General features: G+C 32.9%; 2 protein-coding genes across 2 annotated transcripts; one reads left to right on the plus strand and one right to left on the minus strand.

The window, feature by feature from the left end:
* Window positions 1-1691: 1691 nt before the first annotated feature.
* Window positions 1692-11214, minus strand: LOC129284450 (SEC12-like protein 2). Its single transcript, XM_054919937.1, has 10 exons — window positions 10864-11214; window positions 10093-10187; window positions 9728-9878; window positions 7664-7755; window positions 7335-7434; window positions 2859-2934; window positions 2657-2777; window positions 2407-2523; window positions 2250-2317; window positions 1692-1967 (listed from the first exon to the last, which is right to left on the minus strand). Exons 1-10 carry the CDS (start codon window positions 11143-11145, stop codon window positions 1858-1860), a joined length of 1212 nt encoding a protein of 403 aa, XP_054775912.1. The 5' UTR covers window positions 11146-11214; the 3' UTR covers window positions 1692-1857.
* An 8976-nt stretch (window positions 11215-20190) lies between these two features.
* On the plus strand, window positions 20191-21356 carry LOC129322909 (mitochondrial import inner membrane translocase subunit TIM17-2-like). Its single transcript, XM_054969369.1, has one exon. The coding sequence runs from the start codon at window positions 20400-20402 to the stop codon at window positions 21081-21083; it is 684 nt and encodes a 227-aa protein (XP_054825344.1). The 5' UTR covers window positions 20191-20399; the 3' UTR covers window positions 21084-21356.

Below are 21356 nucleotides of genomic sequence, written 5' to 3' on the forward strand. Positions count from 1 at the left end.
AACTTGTTTATACCCTGATATAATGAATTTTGATTGATTGAAATTCATTGTTATTTAGAAAGCTTGGGATCCTTTGAATTTTAGACTAAAGTTTGGTAATTATCTTTATGTATTAATCTTTTGATTACCATGAGTATTAATGTTAATTGTGTTTAGTGGAATAAGATTTTTCACTAATCCCATTAGGGCTCAGATATGGAAATTAAAAATACCAGAGAGATGTCGGACATTTCTGTGGCTTGCTTCACAGGATAGCCTACTCATGAACTCAGCATGAAAATGGCAAGGTCTTTGTGAAGATAATCTTTGTGCACTCTGTTGTTCCTAGCTTGAGGATATAATTCATGCTCTTAGAGATTGTGAATATACTTATTGTGGAAATCTATACTTCCAACAATTGTTTGGCAAAACTTTTTTGAATTGGAACTCCATGATTGGATAAAGTGCAATCTCTCTCTAGGGCAACAGAATATAAACGATAATTGGAAAGCGTTATTTGCTGTTATTAGCTGGTGGATATAGAAGTGCAAGAATCTTGCTATTTTTAAAAGAAGCAATCAATAATGAAACTATCATCTCAAGTGCGAGAGCCATTGTTGGAAGCTTGAAAGAAGCTCATCGGAAGCTTGACAGGCGATACATGACTCATACTATAAGTGCCCATTGGAGATCTCCAGAATCTAATTAGGTGAAATGTAATATTGATGGTGCCTATTCCTACTAGAGTTTTTCTGTAGCTTGTGGCGGCCTTCTACGAGACTCACAAGGTCGCTTCTTACCTTGCGTTTTGCTGCAAAGTAGAGGAAGGTGATGCTCTTACTGCTAAAATATGGGCTTGCATTCATAGGTTGAGGCTTGCATGGGATGCAGGATTTAGAAAAGTTGAGCTTGAAAATGATTCAATTGAGACCATTGCTTTAATACAAATGGGTGTGGCCAGGAGCATTCTGATTATGTATCAATTATGGAGATCACCTCTTTACTTCAAAGAGAATGGGATGTCAGTTTACCAGTAATTAGCAAGAACGCAAACACTAGTGCTGACCATCTCGCAAAGATGGGACTCAGCATGATGCCGAGGACCACATTTATGCTTCACGCACCATATGAGCTGCTTGATGTGTTGTCCAGGGATGCTATGAATGTAATTGAGGATACAGGCAAGTTGCCTCCGTTTCGTCCTTTTATCCAAAATAATAATAATAATAATAATAACTGTGTTTCATGACAATAGAATGGTATAAGCAGCTGTTATAAAGGGGGAAAAGAAATAATAAGTACAATACTTAATTTAATTGCTCAACATTGCAAATTTCTCGAAGAGCTGAAAATAAAAAATAAAAAACAAAATTCCAAAACGAATAGCTCCTGATCATGATAACATGATCCGTTAAAAAATTGCCTTCCCAAATTGAATTGAACGTGTTAAGTTGTTAACACCGTTAAAAAAGAGAATAAATAACTGTCGAAATAATTCATTTCGTTGACCAAAAATTGGCAATTAGGAACACATTGAATAAGTGGTAAGGATAAGATGTAAATAGTGATCAAGAATTTAAAATTTCTCAATGTAATTAAAAAGTTCAAAAATCACAATTTTTGTGAAATTTTAAAATTATCAATGAAAATTCTAAAATTTTTATTAATTGTTATTGAAATTACAACTTAGTCTTACTGAATTTAACAATTGGTGAGTGATAATTCTGATAATGTTATTACCTATTAACAAGTTACGGGAGTTCTGATGTACCTCGCTCAATATGATGTAAACTTGAAAAACCATCTATAGCCCCCAAAATCAAACATGCATCAAAATTATGTTGTTACACTAACAAAGCTTTTTGGCAAACATACAGTTCAATTTTGAAGAAAAGATAACTTCAACTTGTCAGGTTCTTGAAGTTTCAGGAAGTAGGCCGCTATTGCAAGTATGACCATGAGCACAGCAATCCATAAGCTCAGTCCTCCTGAAAAGAAATCAATATACGTATTAATAATGATCCTGGAAGTCTCAACAGCCGTAATTGCAAGACTTTCCGACAGTTTTTTTAGGTAGTTATGCTTGAAAAGAAACCATTAAAATATTCAGCGCATCAAATTGCGCAGCCAATGCAGGGATTGGATGCAGTATACTATTTGGTTTCATGAAAGATTAATCAAAAACACACACAACACCCATTTAAGTAACCATATAACAAAAAACCAAGGACTTGTTGATTCAGTCATCGAGCTACTTTACATGCACTTACCACTTTTCTGCTTCTCCTCTATTACAGTAACCCTTGCACTTGAATCAAAGGATACAGAAGCCAACGCCCTGTATTCAAAAGTCACAACTATCACAAACTCTAGACATGCAAACTTCTAGTGCCAGGTAAAAACACTACAAGTACACTGGCTTCAAACCTTGAATCATGGGAGAAAGCTAACGCAGTTACTATGCCAAGGTGAGCCTTTTTAATCATTGACAGGATCTTCATATTTGTTGAATTTACAATCACAATGTCACCTGAAGGTGTTCCACTGCATGTCAACCCAAACAATTTAGATAAGTTCTTAAGAAGTTGCGCCCTTGATTTCAGGAAGTGTTACTTTTATTTTTTCCTTTTTAATCTTTCTTTATTGACCACTAGAAATGATGTATCAGACTACTTACCATGCAACAAATTTTCCGTCAGTTGATACATTGAATGAAGAGATTGCATCACGAACAATACGCTTTGAGCCAATCCTTGCACCAGTTTTTGCATCCCATGTCAGAATGCTTCCCCATTTGTCTGTATTTAGCAATAAAATACGTGTCAATTAAATAAAATATAATTACCCCTAGAACACTTCTAAATCCAGTGAGCATATACCTGTCATGGCAGCAATATACAAGATATGGGTCCCATCATTAATTTGAGAAAATCTGCAAGAGGTAAAAACCTCACCCTGCATGGTGGTTAACAAAAAATGATTAGTCCAAAAATAACGAAAGAGATGACCAAGTTAAATGAGAGTGAAACAAAAAGGTTACACAAAAGATTGTCTAAATATTGTCACATGATCAATGAATCCAGTTCAGAATACCCCCTTGAACAGTGTAACAGTGGAAAAAAATTGAAACCTCCTAGTACATTTTGGCTAGACTTTATGATTAGAACTATCATTTCTATAAGGATTTTCCATCATAACTCTTAACAGTTTGCCACAATTAGGATACATATACCTGTGACATGAGAAGAAAAAACTCCATGGCATGTTTGGATTAATGGGAATTTGTATTTAGATTTATATTTGGATCAAATCCCTAATTTGGATGTACAAAAATTTATGGATTTCCAAAGCCATCTCTCATTATATTTCCTTTCTAATTTCAAACTCCTTCTATACCCTAGTAATTTAAAATTCCAATCACTTCAAACTTATCGTTCTTCTCATATTTTTAATATTGATACTTCTATGATTCTGGTATCTTATTTCTTATCGATTGAAAAATATAGGAAAACCCATCACTTTCAATTTTTTATTTTCATTTTAGATCTTAATTTATCTCTCTTTTTCATTTGAAATTTTTTTAAACTGCCCAAACAAAGGATGTTAAATACATGAATTCTAGATTTAAGATTTTAAATTTAAAATTCAAATCCAAATCCACCAATCCAAATGGTAGCCTAAAGGCTAAAGGAATATAATCTACTATTTCACACTAGCCCGCCTTGATATATGCCATCAACTTCCTTTCATCCTGTCCTTTATTGTTTTTCGTTTAACTAATTTGGCTCCCACATATTGCGCAGAGCCTAAATGAGCTAGAGCTACCCTATTCATGACTTGTGAATAGTATAGCATGTAAATTTTATATTTTATCTTGATATCAATGATTTGTATAACCACTCACTTCACCATTGGATATCAATCCCTCTTTGTTTCTCAAAGTTTCTTTATGATGTTAAAGCTCTTTTAGGTATCAGCTAACATATATCAGTTAACAAGCAGCATCAATCCAAAGTTGAGGAATGCAAAGATAAGGAATGGAGAAATGCATTCAATCATTAAGTAAATACTTCTAACGCATTTACAAATTGACCACCACAATTTATAGGTGTAGGTCAAAAGAAAATTTACAGTAGTATCCCAAGGAGTAAGGTTATTTGAAAGAAACTGGTGTGTAATTCATGAAAGAAATATTAAAGATCATTAGTAGTTTAGTCAGTTTATTCATTAGTTAGTTGAGTTCTGTTAAAATAAAGAGCTAAAGGAGCCTATATAAGGGATCCTAAGGCCCTATTTGGTATGCAGGTATGAATTTTGATGGATTGGGATGGGATTGGTACCGGGACTGGGATTGGGATTAGAGTTGGAATTGAGGTTTTAAAGATATGCTTGGTATGGGGTAATATTTGGATGAAATACTTGCATTAATTTATTTTATAATCCATCAGAAATCATCATAATACTATAATGCCCTTATCATTGACAAAACAAAAATACACGATCTAGAAGAGGATGAACAAATCATGAAGTCTGTCGCCTAAAGCCACCATGAAGTCCGTTAAGCCCAACCCGCCTCTTCATCCTTCAATCTCGTTAAAGCTCGTCTGTTACGTCACCAAGCTCAGAACCCAGCAATGGTGAACTCGAACCTCCGACTTACTGTGGAAATCGATGGTAGGAAGAAGACAAACCTAGATCTAGCAAATGATGACTCAAACCCATTAATGCCAAACTCGAATTCGAACTCGAACTCGAACTCGAACCAGTATCACCGAGGGCCCAAAGTAGTCGAGGGGCACAATGTCATCAAACCCAGATCTCTCTTCTGTTTTCAATCTTAGGGCACAACATTGCCAGCACGAGGCATAGCGTTGCTGTGGATGGCAAAGGTGGAGGCGGGAAATGACTCGGATGAGAGAGTGCACAATGTGAAGGGGCAATTTGGTCTGAAAAGTTTCGATGCTGGGATTGATTTTCCAAGACAAAAGGATAGGTGGTATTAGGTATTCCCATCTAGATGGGATTGGGCTTGGGAATAAATTTGCCATTCCCACCAACCAAACATAAAAACTTAGTATTACCCAATCCCACTTGCTCAGTCCTACATACCAAATGTACCCTAAGAGTAAGTCAGATGCTATGTTAATTGAAAATTAGAAATATCAATCTCTCTATTCTCTATTTCTCTCTTCCTCTTTTTCTCCTTCATTTCTAATCTTTTCTTATTTATTTCTCTTCCTTCTCTATTTTCCCATGCACCAATTGTACTAGAGTCATCGGTGCTCAGCTTGTATGTCAAAAACAAGAGTCCAAAAATGACGACAAAACATGACAGACAACAATGATGATTGTATTCATGCCCTTGAAGATGCAATTTCCAAACTCACTATATTATCTGGCACTATTCAGGCCTTGTCAACCTAGGTGGCCTAGCTAGTCTATGACAAGGGCAATTCACCAAGAGCTCACAAGGGAAGATCAAGAACAAACACCAAGGATTACCAACCTCCAAAGCGTTTCACCAAGATGGAATTCCCACCTTTTCAAAGAACTGATATCTTGGTGTGGATCTTGAAGTGTGAAAGGTACTTTCACCTTGGCCCCCGAAGACTGGAAAGTTACCATGGCAAGCCTCCATCTTGATGAGAAGGCTTTCCAATGGCATCAATCACTGGAAATGTGGAGGAAGGGGGCATGTTGACATGGCCTATGTATGTGCACTAAAGACCAAGTTTGGGCCCATGTATGAAGCTCCAATGGAAGATTTAATGCAGCTTTGGCAGTCAGGTTCTTTAGACAAGTTTGATGATGAATTTCACACAATGGACCTGCAAGATTTGGCTATCAAAAGACTATCTCGTGCAAATTTACATGGTAGGTCTCAAGAGGGAGTTCATTGTGCAGGGTCTGTCTCTTCAAACTAAAGAAGCTGCAAGGGGCACGATCAATTGCTAAAACTCACACAGTGAATTGCCAACAGGGGTCCAAATAGTTTAACGGAGGAATGTCCTCTCAGGTCAGGCTACTTGGTCCTCCTCCACGCATCTCTCATTCATCCAAAGGGAGGAAGGATGTAAAATTGACAACTGGAGGTGGTGAGTCCCATTTCATTAAGGGTAAAACCATCCATTCTCCAGAAACTCTGTTTCCTTAAAACATGGCTCCGTTTCCTCTGTTCCTTCAAGTGCAGGGATCTCTTCTATGCCAAATAACTTGAAAATCTCAAGGAAATTGAACCCAAGAGATGTTGAGGAGTTCAAGGCCAAGAAGCTTTGTTTCTATTGCCACAAACCATTTTTCTAGGGTCACAACTATCCTCAAAAGCAAAAAATGCAATTTCAACTCATTCTCCATCTTGACCCTGAGGAAGTGATCAACAATAGTCCTGCGTAGATGAAAGGGTCTTTTGGATAGAGACTAGACTAGCTATGGATTTTTAGCTGTAGCAACAGTATTTAGGCTTCTTAATAAGACCCTCGAGGTCAGGGTTTTTTGAAGGGGGAGTATTAATGTGTAAGTCATAAAAGAAATATTAAAGATTAGTTAGTTAGTTAGTAGTTTAGTTAGTTTGGGGGTTAGTCAGTTGGGTTCTGTTAGAATAAAGGGATGAAGAAGCCTATATATGGGAACCAAAGAATAAGTCAGATACTATGATAATTGAAAATCAGAAATATCAATATCTCTATTCTCTGTTTCTCTCTCCCTCTTTTTCTCATTCGTTTCTAATCTTTTCCTATTTCTTTCTCTTCCTATTTCTCTTTCTCTTTTCCCATGCATCAAAAACCCAAAAGGAAATAAGGACTTTCACAACCTCTCCCCAAGCTAAGTATTTGTCAACCATACCTAGGCAAGGAGTATATGTCAAACAAACTGGGTTATCAGAATACTTTTGGTCAAAATATCAGTTGTTTGTTAATGTGTAAATGTACAAGTACAACTCACCTCCATCTAATGCAATAAAAAGACAACTATGAAAGATCACCTTCAAACTTACATTGCAAAGCAATCTACCAATGAATTAGTAGATACTAGATAACAATGATCCTCTATAAGAAAAATGATGAGAAAACTATACAATAAATTAACATCACTAATAATAATGATAATAATTAATAGTAATAGTAATAATAATAATAAAGCTTTATAACATACAATTTTGAAGAAGAATAAATAATCCAGCTCTCAAAAAGCAAAGACTGTCATTCTGTTAATTATTTAATTCATAGATTCCACATCCAATTAGTGTATTCATTGCCAATACAATAGCGATCATCTTATATCCAGTGTCACTTATATTAGTTTTAACTTTATACTCAACTTAACATTCTCTTGGTAAGTGACAATCAATTGCTCACATTTTTACTAGATATGGAAGTTAAGACCGTCGATGAGGAAGCATCCCAAACTCTGCAAGGGCCACCACTTCCCAAGGACACAAGCAGTTTACCATCAGAGCTGCAAGACAACGAAACAAGATGATAAGGGAAACCCTCATAGAAAATAATAAATGTAAACAGAACTTCTCTTTTGTTACTTTCAAAAACCTTTTCTTCTTTCCTTCGTAAAGCATTCAATTAAAAAGTAAAATCTCTACAATATTGCTAAACAACAATATTGTAATCCATGTAACCAACCCCACCTAGTAGAACAAGACTTCTAGCTGTTGTATTGATAAATAAAAAACCTGAAATGTAAGTCTTTTACTGTGGAATAAGCCTTAGTCTCATTGAGAATAATTTCCATGCTAGGCCACTTGAAAACCCTTAGATTGCCATCCTGTACTGCACCAAAATTAGAAAATCATATAGCATGCCACTACATTATCAAAACAGACTATCTATATTTTGATGTTGGTATGTCAAATGAAGCTTCAAACAAAATTTTTGCCCATGTGGCATCTAAAGATAAGGAAGCACCCTGAAAACATAAACATTCAGCTCCAACTAAATATGCCAAATTTCAAATCACTACAAAAATTTCATGTTGCTACAAAGTTCTACCCTCCTTTGTTCCACTTCCACCAAATATTCCAAATAACAAAATACTTCTTATACAAATTATAATAAATTAAAATTTAAAATTGTTTAACAATTCAAAGAAACAAGAGAATATAATACTACATTTTTCCATACAAGATATTAATATTACAAAAATGTTAACAGAGCCTTTCAGGTTCCATCCCCAAAATAAAGCTTTGAATCTCATCAACATGCTTCTTCGATTCAGTGAAGGTTTTAGCGGAGGCATTCTAGGAATTTTTTAAAGCCACCAGTTTAAATGTAAATCATCATTAATCTCAGTTGTTTTTAGGTAGTGTTAAGGATAACATTAAGCGTTAAATCTGTGAATTTACCAGGTTTAGTCTGGGAACTTTTCCCATGAAATATTTGGGTGCTCCCCTTCCACCTTCTAAATGGAAGGAAAATGCTGCAGTTTCATATCATACATGGAAAGAAAGAAATGGTAGGGTGTTTCAAAATGTCCGGTCCTCTCATCTACAAATTATGATGAAGATAAAAGCTGAAATAAGCGTGAAAGCACAATATTGTCTTCTAAGGAGATTGAGAGCAATTGAACTGGATTTTCTTGGAGCTTGCAATACTGTGGGGATCCATATCCTGTTTTTTGTATACGTTGTAAATGTTTTGCCATAATAGAGGTTATGGAGTAGATAACTAGGAACCTTCCTGGAAGGCGGCCTCTGATTCTTTTATGTTCTATTTGTGCGCATATATTTTGCCCATTATTATATGGATCAACATTTTAACCAAAAAAAAAAAGTTAACAGAGCCTTTTGACCAGGTGTTCAAGGCTCAAGAGTTATGATATGAACTTCTCCTAATTAAATTCAATTTTAGGCAAAGGGCACAGCAGACAAGTCCCATGTCTATACTCCATACCCAAGGGGTTTTCATACAAAGAGGCACGTAGGAATATAGAGAAAACCATCATAGTCTTCTTTTAATAGTCTGAGCTTGTAAGATGAAATCTTCTTGACATATATATATTGGTGCTATACTAGAGAAGAAAATGAAAAGCATACAGCAAAATGCTCTATTTTTTCCCCCTATGCATCCACTTTGGTTGGATTTTCAATGAATACACTTCTTTTGAATGTATGCTTCCAAATTGTGAATTATGAAGCATGTCATCATGAGATTCAATAATAAGTTAAAAATAATTCAAAATATAAAATGTGACTTATGTATATCTTCATAATATATATAAAATACTCAAGATTGTAAATCTAACATAAGAGTTAAAAATATGACATATGGATTGCCGTTATATCAAATAAGATAGCAGTCATTCAAACCTCTTCATCAACAATCTACAATAACCATTAAATTATTGTTTCCTCTTTCTCTCCCCCCTTTTTTCTTTTCGTTTCTTTTCATTCTTCTTCTTCTTCTTCTTCTTCTTTTTTGGGTGAGGGAAGGGGAGACAATGTTGAAGGCTAGTATCAATTCCTTTCTAAATGAGGACACCACATTTGCATTGCCCGGCCTTAAGGGGCATATTGGATAAATTTTCTAGAATTAAATGCCATTACTGATTGGCCATGAAGAATATGGATCTACCCACCATGATAAATATGCACATTTATAGAATAAGTATAGCAGTAACAAAAAATTAGTTGAGATGCTTCTGCACGGTCTCTATTTCTTTCATGTTACACAAAATCATCTTGGTTATAAGCGGTGTCGTTTTCATAATGAAAATGTAAGCATGTAACTAATAACTTTACCTGCCCACCAACAGCTAGCATAGTGCCATCATTGTCAAATGCCAAAGCTAACTGCTGCCCAACATCCTCCAACTCACTGAGTACTTTATCAGAAACCTTCAGACCTAACTTATCATTTTCTTCACTCCTGTTTTGGTTCCATTCAAACCATCTGCATGAACAATTCACAATTTCATGTTATAATGTTTCAAGTCCGGAGATACTGAAGCTTCACGAATGTCGTACAAGTTAATATCTTGCCTAGTGGGTGATAAGGTTAAGCTTTCAGTTGTACCACAGCAACTCCTCAACAAATTATGATACAGGCAAATGCCTATATGAAAGGAAACAACTAAGCAAACAAGGAAAAATGAGAAGCAAAATACCTGCAACTCTTTGGCATTGCACAAATAAGGCCATCTCCACGGGGGTGAAGTGCCATTCTATAAGGCAACTCAGAGTCAGTTCCAAGCCTACCCACCTGTAATATTTGATGAAATTACCCAAGCAATAAGGGAAGAATTGGAACCACACGAACCGCATATCTTTTATGATATCTGACGCATAATAATTAGAGAAAAGGGAAGAAGAAAAGAGAGAACATAGAGGAAACAGAGAGAAAGAGACGGAAGAGGGAGATAGGAATAGGGAACTCAAGGCTATTATTTCCAAAAACTGATTACAATGATCCTTTTTGGTACCCTTTTATAGCCCATACCCCCAAATAACTATCCTAACTACCAATTAACCCCTTTAACTAATATTATTTATTTATTTATTACACAACAATATCTTTCTACGATTTTAGATTTTCAATAAAAAAATACTAAACCATTTGATGTTGAATAATTTTCTTAAACAGGTCAACTCAAAATGCAGTCGAACATACAAATTCATCCAATCTAAACTACTCGATTTTACACAACACGGGAGATAAAAACAAAAGAAAAGAAAAGCAGCCAAATGAGCTTTCATCAGCATACCGCTAAGACAAGCCTAAATTCCTATCGTTGTTATAGAAATACTCATGAATCAGCTTTGCATCTCACAACAAAAAACTCCCGGGGGGGGGGGGGCGCTCAGATCCGATTCCTCCAGTTTCGAATCATAAAACAATGGCAAAATCAAACCCATGAGAATTTGAATCAAAAATATACCGGCTGATCAGAGAGAGAATTAGATGCGACATCAAAATTTGCAAACAACACCGCATTGGGAATACCGCTGCTGCCTTCACCACCACCACCAGTGATCGCAAGGTAGTGCTCGCCGGAACTCTCGGGAGGCTGAGGAGTGGGGTTGTTGGCGTTGTCAGGGGCTTCACCAATTGTTTGATTCAATACTGATTTGATTACGTTTGGCGGGATCCAAGCTACTGAGTAGGAAGGAACGCCATATTTCTTGAAGTTCGGAGGATCTGCGACAGCACTTTTCACCATTCTATCTCTTGTCCAGGCTCGGCGCTTCTGAATGTTCTTTCGCTTACAAGTTGTACGATGGCGCCGCAGGTGCAACGCAGCGTTTAATTGATACAAGAAGCGGTTCCAATTTCAATGAATATCCACCGTTGGTTTATTCACTTTATTGATTTCTTCAGAGTGGCCACCGCGTTTTCTACCCAATAGCACGTTGCAGCTCGACAGCATTAATTCCAAATCAATTCTTTGGTCCACCCTTCGTACGAGATCTGCCTTTACTCCGTTCCTTCTTGCACCGTCATCCAATTTTTTCAGTTTTTATTTCAATCAATAATTAATAATAATTAACATCGTGAAATTTTTAGAAGGAGAAATTCCGGGAAGTCCCTGTTTGGAATTTTTTTAGCCCCAAAACGAAATATGGTCATTAATTGACCAAACTATTTCTAGGTAGAATTGATAAATTAAAATTAAAATTTTTTATTTAAAATATTATTTTTTTCATATAATATAAGTTATTTTCTAAACGTCCGTTTAGGTTGAGGAGAAGGAAGGAAAAAGAGAGGAATTTTAATAAAGAAAAAAAAAGAGATAATATTTTATTTGATTCAAGAAGAAAGGAAAGAAAAATAAATATTTTCAAATAACTTTATCCTTATATTATCAAAATTATTTTTTCCTAATAAAATATAGTTATAAATGTTTTTAATATATAATTATCCATAGTTCACATATATTTTTATATATATTGCCAATAATATAGTCAATAATAATTTATTCAAAGTTTAAAAAAAAAGTATGAGCAGTATATTTATTAATATATAATGGAAGAATAACAAAAATAAAATGAAAGGAGGGGAATAAAAAAATCTAATCTTCCTTAGTTCATGTATTTAATTCTCAAACAATTCAACAATAATAGTACAAGCTGGGAGGAGGGATACAACTTGGACAGAGGGGTATATGATAGCAAAGAAGGAGAGATATTTTTGAATTATCACATTATAATATAAATAAATTAGTCCTAATACAACAAAATTATACTTCTTTCCTCCTCATCCTCCATTTTAGAGGGAAGGGTTTGAAGGGGAGGGAAGGGAACCTTCCATTTTTACAACCCAAATAAGGGGAGTGAACAAAATCCCTTTCCTCCACTCTCCTCCCTTCAAATCAAATACATGATAATATTATGTTTGAGAGATTTTTTTTAAGGTGAAATGAAATTTAGTGGGATGGTTAAAAGACATAAGCCACCATTTGTGAGTTTTTTTTTTTTTTAAAGAATGATGAAATGGTAAGGAAGAGCCTCTACAATACTCTTTTGCCATTAATAGTTCAATATTTTTTGTACTCCCAAATGGAGGATTAAGGATGAAGTAGTATAGTATAATTATTTCATTTACAAAATTATCTTCAACCTCATATCTTAATAAAAAAATTTTATTTATTATTTTCATTTTTCAGTTATCTCTCTCACTTCTTGCTAGGGTTACACATGAGTAAAATCAAGCCAGGCATTATCCCAACCCAATATGCTAGCCCAATTGATTCAAAAATATTTTTACAAGTATTTTTTGAAAAATATAAAAAAATTCCTTGAAAAAATTATTATTATTATTATTATTATTATTATTATTATTATTATTATTATTATTACTATTATTATTATTATTTAAAATATATTCTTCATAAAATTAATATTAGAATCAAAAGTAATTTTTTAAAAGTTCAAATGGACAACAATTGCTAATTATTTTTACACAATAATAAGTTAAAAATAAATTTTAAATCTTAAAAGAGATTTAAAAAATCATAATAATAAAAAATGTTTAAAAGATCATAAAAATAACATAAATTATGATAACTTTCAAACAAAGTTTGACCCCTGTCGATGCTTGGCCTTATGTGGCCAAATACTTCGAGTAAGACCAAGTTGACTAGGCATTCAAGGATAGTGCATAGCACTACCTCCCGCCATATCTCTCTTGCCCTTGCCATCTCTCTCTGTCATGCTTTTCAACACTACAATTATATTATGTTTTCCTCTTGTGCAACAAAAATGTTTGCTTAAATAGCGCTTTTACTTGCTTGCTCTTTTATTCTTAATTCTTGAGTATCTTGTTTAACCATTAATTTTAATTATTATTTTTTGTTGCATAAATATTATAATTACTTAATAGGCATTATTATTATTATTATTAAATTTAGTCATATGGATAATATTGAAAGAAAAAAGTTTTAAACCATTTCGTTCCATTCATTCCCAAATAATGTTCATGTAAAACAATTCCTTCCCACCATAAAACTTCCAAACAATAAAAAATTTTGTTCTTTTTCACTCTATTCCGTTTCATTCCATTAATGGTTGTTTCTTTGTATTCAATTATAAACTCCCAAACACACTCTAAAAGTTTCGTTTTACTTAAAATACAAGATATTGGATAGGTGTTATGGTCATATTTGCTTATTAGAATAAAATAAAATGGAATAGATTAAAAAAAAATAAGATAAAAATAAACTAAACTACCCTTTCTCTAGTGGTAAGTATGATAAAACTCATTAATATTTATTATAAATATAAGAATCATCACACCCTCAACAAATTTTATGAATCATAATCTTCAACTTCATGAACTAAATTTATCTATGAATGTGCTCATCTATTTCCTTTGATCGTTTTATTTTTTCAATTCATCACATTCCATTTTATTCTAATAAACAAACATTACCATAATTTTTTTTCATTATGCCCTTACTTTATTGAGTAATTAATAAAAGTATTTTGAATAAGTTAAATATTAAATTTATTACATTTAAGGGTATGATTGAAAAAATGTGAAAATTTTTAGAAAATCAATATTTTAATAACCAACTTTTTTAAGAAACTTATATTAGTTAATAATGATTTATATCGTGGTCCTGAGTACATTTAAAATTCATGTATTTAAAATTTTTTATTTGGATAGTGTAAGAAATTTTAAAAGTAGAAGAGAGAGACGAGCTAAAATTCAAAATAAAAATGAAGGATTGGAAGTCATAAACTTACTTGTATTTTTTAATCAATGATAGATAATAGAAGAGGTGAGAGTAACAAATATAGTAATAGTGAAAATATGAAAAAAAATACAAAATCATAGTAACTAAAATTTCATATAATTAAAATCTGGAGGAAATATAAAATTACAAAAAAATATGTATCCAAATGAAAATGTTAGTTCAAATTCAAATCTACATAAATTTAAGGGAGGATGATAGATAAGTCTCAAGGGATTAATAAATTTAAATTAAGTCCCAACTAATTTTAAAGTGCCAAACTCTAAAAAGTTGCAAGTTTGGCTCTCAATTTTGTAATTTTATTGTGATAAATTTGCAACTTGTGTTTCAAACTTTGATAAAAAATAAATTTATTTATTTTTTCATCGTGTTAAATGTTGAAAAAAAAATTATAAATTTATCACAATAAAATCATAAAATTAAGAGCCAAACTTGTAGGTTCCTAGAATTTTGAAATTGGTTGGGATTAAATTTGAACTAATTAGTTCCCTTGAAACTTATTTGCCCTAAACGTAGTCTTAATGATTAAACTTGCAAATGCTTGAAAAGTTTTGCTTGCAATTGAAGATCTAAGGCCTATTTGGATGCTCATTAGGAATCAATTATGGGGCCAAAATTATGATTTTGTAAAAATTTATTCAAACACTCTTATTTTGCAAAATTTCATTTTTAAGAAGTTAAAATTTCCTCCATTTGCAAAGCTCTATTTGGATCCTTCTCTGTATATTATTTATTTGCACATTCAAAATTAATTCTCAAAAAATCATCCAAACATATTCAATTTGTCAAAATTAATTTCTGAAAAATTATCCAAATATCATCATGTTTTAATAATCATTTCTTTGTATAATCGGTTTTTTTAATTGAAATCCAAATACACCCTTAACGCACTCATGGCTGAAATTTACACACTTGATTTTTTTTTCAAATGCCCATGGAAGCAACTTGCACATGGTTGAAGAGTTCTACGTTCAATTAAAAACTTGTTGCACCTGTGTTATTATAAACCTGCGCACATGATTTTCTTTCTTTAATAACCAAAGGCACTCAGCCTAATTGATGAGGATTGACACAACAACCATTATTAAGCAAGCTAACAGTAACCCTAGGGGACTCACAAAATGATAAAAGCCAGGCTCGCATTGAAGTGAATCTTCATCGAGCTAGTCCGCCACTTTATTTGCTGCTCAAGGAATGCAGTAAAGTTGAACTTTCCTATCCTTATGAAGATTTGAACGTGTTTCATCAAGAAAAGACTTCTATTGGTGCAGTTGAATATGGAAATCTAGTTTAGGATACAAAAATGGCCTACTTATGATAAAATCAAAATTTTTTGCTAAAAGCTAATTGGGACAAGATCCAATCTAATTTCACCAGCATTATTGGAAACAATCCTTGTCAACGAATTTTCTCTTTTAATTGTAAAGTTTCTAACTCTATTTTACATTATTGCAAAAAAGTTTGAGAAGTGTGGTTGAAAATTGTTAACCCTTCTAAGGTTAATACCTTCTGTTGTCTTTTTGCGTAGGACTGGATAATTTGGAATGCAAAAAATGATGCTAGAAGCTCAAGCATAAGAATAATGCCTTGGCAAAAACTCCTTGCCCAAGTTTCCTAGAACATTTGGAAAAGCAAATATGGTTCATTATTCTTTGAAGAAGATTATCAAGAAATGGATATTTCCTATTACTTACCTAACAAATTCTAAATGACCTTAAGCTTCAATCTATAATCAACCTCCTGAGCAAAGGAAGTCAAAGATCTAACACAAAATGGAACCACCTAAAGCGGCCTGAATTAGACTTAACATTGATGATTCAACTAGTATCAATAAGGCTACTAGTTGTGAAGGCATTGTACGTGGCAACCAAGGAAATTGGATTATAAGTTTCTCCAAATATTTCAAATACCATCCTATCACATTTATGGAACTTTTGGATATCTTGGAAGAAATTAAACTTTGCTGGAATGCCAAACTCATCAAAATTCACAATTACTATGATTCCTTAGAAGTTTTGTTGTTCATCCAACATAATTTTTGCCAAGTTTATGTTGAGAGTGTCTTAATCAATTGGATAAATAAAGTTAATGAGCATACTTGCATATTCCATTGCTATAAAGGAAATAGACAATCTCTATTACCTCAAGAGCATGAAGGTTTTTAACTTATTGGACCCTTCTAGTCATCTGAGGATACAAACAGATATGAGAGAGTGGAGATGATGAGATAATGAACTTATGAGAACTAGGGTTATATTTTGCTCTTACACACACACACACACACACAAAAATTAATTTTTTAACTCTCTCAATTCATCTTTATCCAATTAGTTAAAAGATAAAAAAATAGCTTATAAACAAAGGATTGTAGGTTGGACATCTATCTAAATAGGCTTACTTATGTGGTTTGTCTATAACTGTAACATCCCAATTTAAATTTTAATAGTTAATTTGGGTTAATAGAAATAAAAAAAATAATATTTAGAAGTAAGAAAATTAGTAAGAGATGATTATTAAATCTAACTTAGGATAAATTTTAATAGTTAATTTGGGTTAATAGAAATAAAAAAAATAATAAGATTTAGAAGTAAGAAAATTAGTAAGAGATGATTATTAAATCTAACTTCGGATATAATTCTAAAAAAAAAATTAATTAAATAAAAAAAATTTTAAAAAAAAATAAAAAATATATATTATTAAATTATTATTATAATAAAAAAAGGAAAAGGTTTGCAAAAAAAAAAGGAAGAAAACGTGCCGCCGCCTCAATAGTAACAATAGTAAAGAAAAATAATAAAAAAAAAAGAAGAAGAAAGAAGAGAGAGAAAAGAATAAAAAAATGTGTGGGACCCACTGAATTTTTATAAAAACTCACCTGTTCCTTCATTTCTTCATTCCTTCTTTCGTGCGTGAGTTGAGGCAGAGAGAGAGCATCTGTGAGCCAAATTCACCGGTGCTGGGTTTTAAGGTAAGAGTTTTTAATAGGATATTTAGAGTGTGATTTTAAGCTTTTTAAGACTAAGTAAGTGTTCTAAAATTTTTTTTAGTCATCCTTCTTCTTTGGTTTCTGATTTTGTAGTGGTAGAAAATTTAAGATCTGGAAGAGGGATGAATTTATGTTGAATAAATATGATTTTTGAGGTTGTTAGTAGTATAATAAATATTCTAGAGTATAAATTTATTGGTGATCTTTGAATTTGTGGCTTATGGATCAAATTCTAGACTAGATCTGAAAATATATGTTGATTTATTGAGGTTTAGATGATTATTTGGGATGAGAAATGAATTATTATGGTTATAGGATTATGATTCTAAACTAGAGACTCAATTTTTAATTTTTGAGTATTTTAGGTACAAATTTATGAAATAAAAAGAAAATTTTGATAATAGAAATTAGTTTAGAAGTTGATTTTTAGATTATTAATGTTTATTGATAATTAAAAGAGGAGTTAAAAATTTTACTTAATAGTATTAACTATAGATTTGTATTAAGATTGAAATTAGAAATTATGTTATATTTTTAATTCTATTATTAGAATTATTTTATTAGTTTCAAAAATTGAAACTAATATTTATAAATAATATGTTATTTTGTAGATTGTATTACTGGTGAAAATTGTGGTGAGAGAGAAATTTTAAGGAATAATTTATTGAAAAAGCTACAAGGTAACCATGCTTTTAATTTGTGATTAGTGTTACTTCATGTTAATTGGGTGATTATTGAGAAAATTATGAATTTTTATAATATTGTATAATTGTGCAATATTATTATGAATTTGTTTAATTATTGTGGGAGCTGTTGGGAGACTTGTTATTATTGTTGTATTTATGTGCCACGTGATACTCCCCTATTGGAGCTCAATAGGTGGCTTGTAAGGGCTCGGGCTAATCTACCTTTGGCCGGGTAATTTAGCACCGAGTGAGGGTTACGGCTCGAGGTTAATGGAGGGATATAAGGATGGTTGTTTGTGTTTATTATAATATTTCTTATATTTGTTGGAATTATATTATTCTTAATTCTCACTTAGTAAGCACACACTTAACTGTTTGTATACACTATCATAAATTGGCTTTGGTTATTGGGATTTTTGAGTCTCATTATGTGGTTAACAATTTTCAGGAGAAGAGCCACGAGTGACACGTGGAGGAGTCCCAGAGGCTTAGTGGTATAGATCCACTGTCTCTTTTGGGTATTTAATTTATGATTTATAATGTGTTATATTGCCAATATTAGGGCTTTTTGTTTATTGTCAATTATATGAATATATAAATGTAATCATGCCTTTCAAACTATTCTATTTTTGGTACAATTTGGATGACTGTAATTTTAATATTTGGTTTACTTTGGATTGGTTAAAATGGCATGATTATAAGGCCAAATAACTGGCTTGTATTGAAAATTTATTAAATTGCTTATTTTACTTGTTGGGAGTATAAGGATGGACAAATGTGATTTAGTTTACTTGTTGGGAGTATAAGGATGGACAAATGTGATTTAGCCTAATGGCATGTGGGAGGTAAAAATTTATATGAAATGTTATAGTGTGTGAGTTGAAGCCAATTATAAAATATATTATATTGAAATTATTGATATAAAAATGTGTTGGGTGTCTGTAATTCAACTATGATTGAGTTAAATTATTTAAAAAAAAAAAATTTTGGTGTGTTACAATAACAATCTATACTAGATCATAAATGGCCAAACTGTTATGGACTCAATAACTAATTAATGCAAATTTACCATATATTTAAATATTTCAACAATCTACTACTAGGATTGCATTAATCAAATAACAATAAGCCATGATAAAATTCAGAAAATGAAACTTTACAAATCAAGAGATTCTATAAGGAAGCAAGTGACATTTAGGTATAAATATAATGTTTCATAATTCAAATAAAGCATAACACAAAATTTCGTTCAAAGCTCACTTCAACAAAGAGAACTATATATGATTATTGATTTCTATAAGAAAACAAGTGATATATAGAATACCAATCATAATATCATTGAATACAAGAGATAAACCAATGACATAAAAGGCAACATACAGTTCTAAATTTTTAAAAAATTAATCTTAATATACCAATATTTAAAAATGTTTTGACATTATTTAAAAGTTTTAAAAAATAGGATTTTTTTTGTTATAAAACTATAAATGTTAACATTAAAGGACCAAGGGATTAAAATAAAATATTATATAAAATTAAAAGACTAAATATATACTTTAACTAAATTTTAAACCATGATATCACCTGGTAGATATGGATTATGGGATTATAATCAGGTACATTTTTTGCTAGAATCTATTAGGGCCTTTTTTTTTAAACAACAATATATCACATATCCACACAAAGGAAAACTAGGCTATGTTTTTGATTTTGCATTATTGTTTTTTAAGTGAAAGAAATCTTATTCAAAGTAAGCTGATATACTTCCTTTTGGTTTTATTTATAGGACATGAAGAAGAAGTAATTTTATCCTTTTTATAAGTTATTTAATTAAATTTTAGCTAATACAAAACTTTTCTAAACTTTGAACCATATACAAATAATCCTTTTAATTTTTAAAACTTAATAATAAATCTCTCTGAACTTACAAGTTTATGCAAATAATCTGTAGCCATTAATTATATACCCTTTAAATTTTATTTTTGTATGCATTTAAACTTTCAAATTTTGATTGATATACAGTTAATCCCTCTAAATTCTAAATTATGTATAGATAATTAATATATAAAATTAATTACATAAAATTGTCTATATAAATATATAAGTTGCCCTCCCTTGTAAAGTTTAAAGGTTAAATATGTTATGTGCCCATGTTCAAAATTTAGGAAAGAAATGTTAAATAGTTACATTTAATACAATAAAATTAAAAAATTTTTAAATTTTTAAATAAAATTAATTAATTTTAAAGTTTTTCTTTAGAAGTATAAATGGGTTCTCTTGGTTGAAAAAGCTGCGTTTGGCGTTTGCACGTTGTCGGTCAATTACCCTAATTATACACGGGTCACGCCGTTACGGGAGGCGGGAGCTATACCCGCAACGCATCAACCCCTCGCGGCTCTCTCTCTCTCATACATTCTCTCCCCTTCCTCGTAGATACAGAAAAAGGGGAAGACGATTGATCCATATTTCTCTTTCTGTAATTTTCCGTTCGATTCTTTTCCTTCCTTTCCTTACCAACAGAAACCCCCAAGCGCTGCCTCTTTCCTCCCATGGGAACCCCTGAGACTTCTCGCGAACCCTGCCCCGATCGCATCCTCGATGACATTGGTGGCGCGTTCGGCATGGGAGCCGTCGGTGGCTCCGCCTTCCATTTCATTAAAGGTCTCTACAACTCTCCCAAGGGTTCTCGACTCGTCGGCGGCTCGCAAGCCGTTCGCCTCAACGCGCCACGCGTTGGCGGCAGTTTCGCCGTGTGGGGTGGCTTGTTTTCCACTTTTGACTGTACCATGGTTTACGTGCGTCAGAAGGAGGATCCGTGGAACTCCATCATCGCTGGGGCTGCCACTGGCGGCTTCCTCTCCATGCGCCAGGGGCTGGGAGCTTCGGCCCGATCCGCGGCGTTTGGCGGTGTCTTGTTGGCTTTGATCGAAGGAGCAGGGATCATGCTCAACAAATTCCTCAGTGCACAGCAACAGATGCCTATAATAATCGATGAACCCATGCCTGCTGGATACCCCGTTAATGGATTGCCTGGCCAAAGCTTGCCTCAAGGGATGATGCAGCCCTCAACTGTGCCTTCTGATTCGGTTTCGGGTTCGGATTCGGGCAAATCTTGGTTTGGTGGGTGGTTTGGCGGAGAGAAAAAGGATGGGCCTCCTACGAGCGGAGGAAGCGAGACAAAAGTTTTGGAGAGCTTCGACGCCCCGCCAGTGCCGAACTTTGAATACAAGTGAGATGGTTATGCAGGCAGTGAGTATTTAGGAGTGATTGCATTTGTTGCAGGGGTTTGGTTTTGAACCTTGCTCAGGGATAAACTGTAGTCACTTAATTCTACGGCTTTGTAATATAGTGGTAATTTTGTCGGAACTCTTATAGTGTTGGGCTCCATCCTTTAGTCCATAATTGATTATTTTCCCGTTGGAATTTTGGCATGCGTCCAATTCTAGATCATCATTTTATTGCAATTATCTTTTCATTGAAAAATATATGCTGGAGATTTATGCGTT

Source organism: Prosopis cineraria, unplaced genomic scaffold (assembly GCF_029017545.1).
Source record: "Prosopis cineraria cultivar Desert tree isolate PC_DT_omini unplaced genomic scaffold, ASM2901754v1 PC10, whole genome shotgun sequence".
Taxonomy (NCBI): Eukaryota; Viridiplantae; Streptophyta; class Magnoliopsida; order Fabales; family Fabaceae; genus Prosopis; species Prosopis cineraria.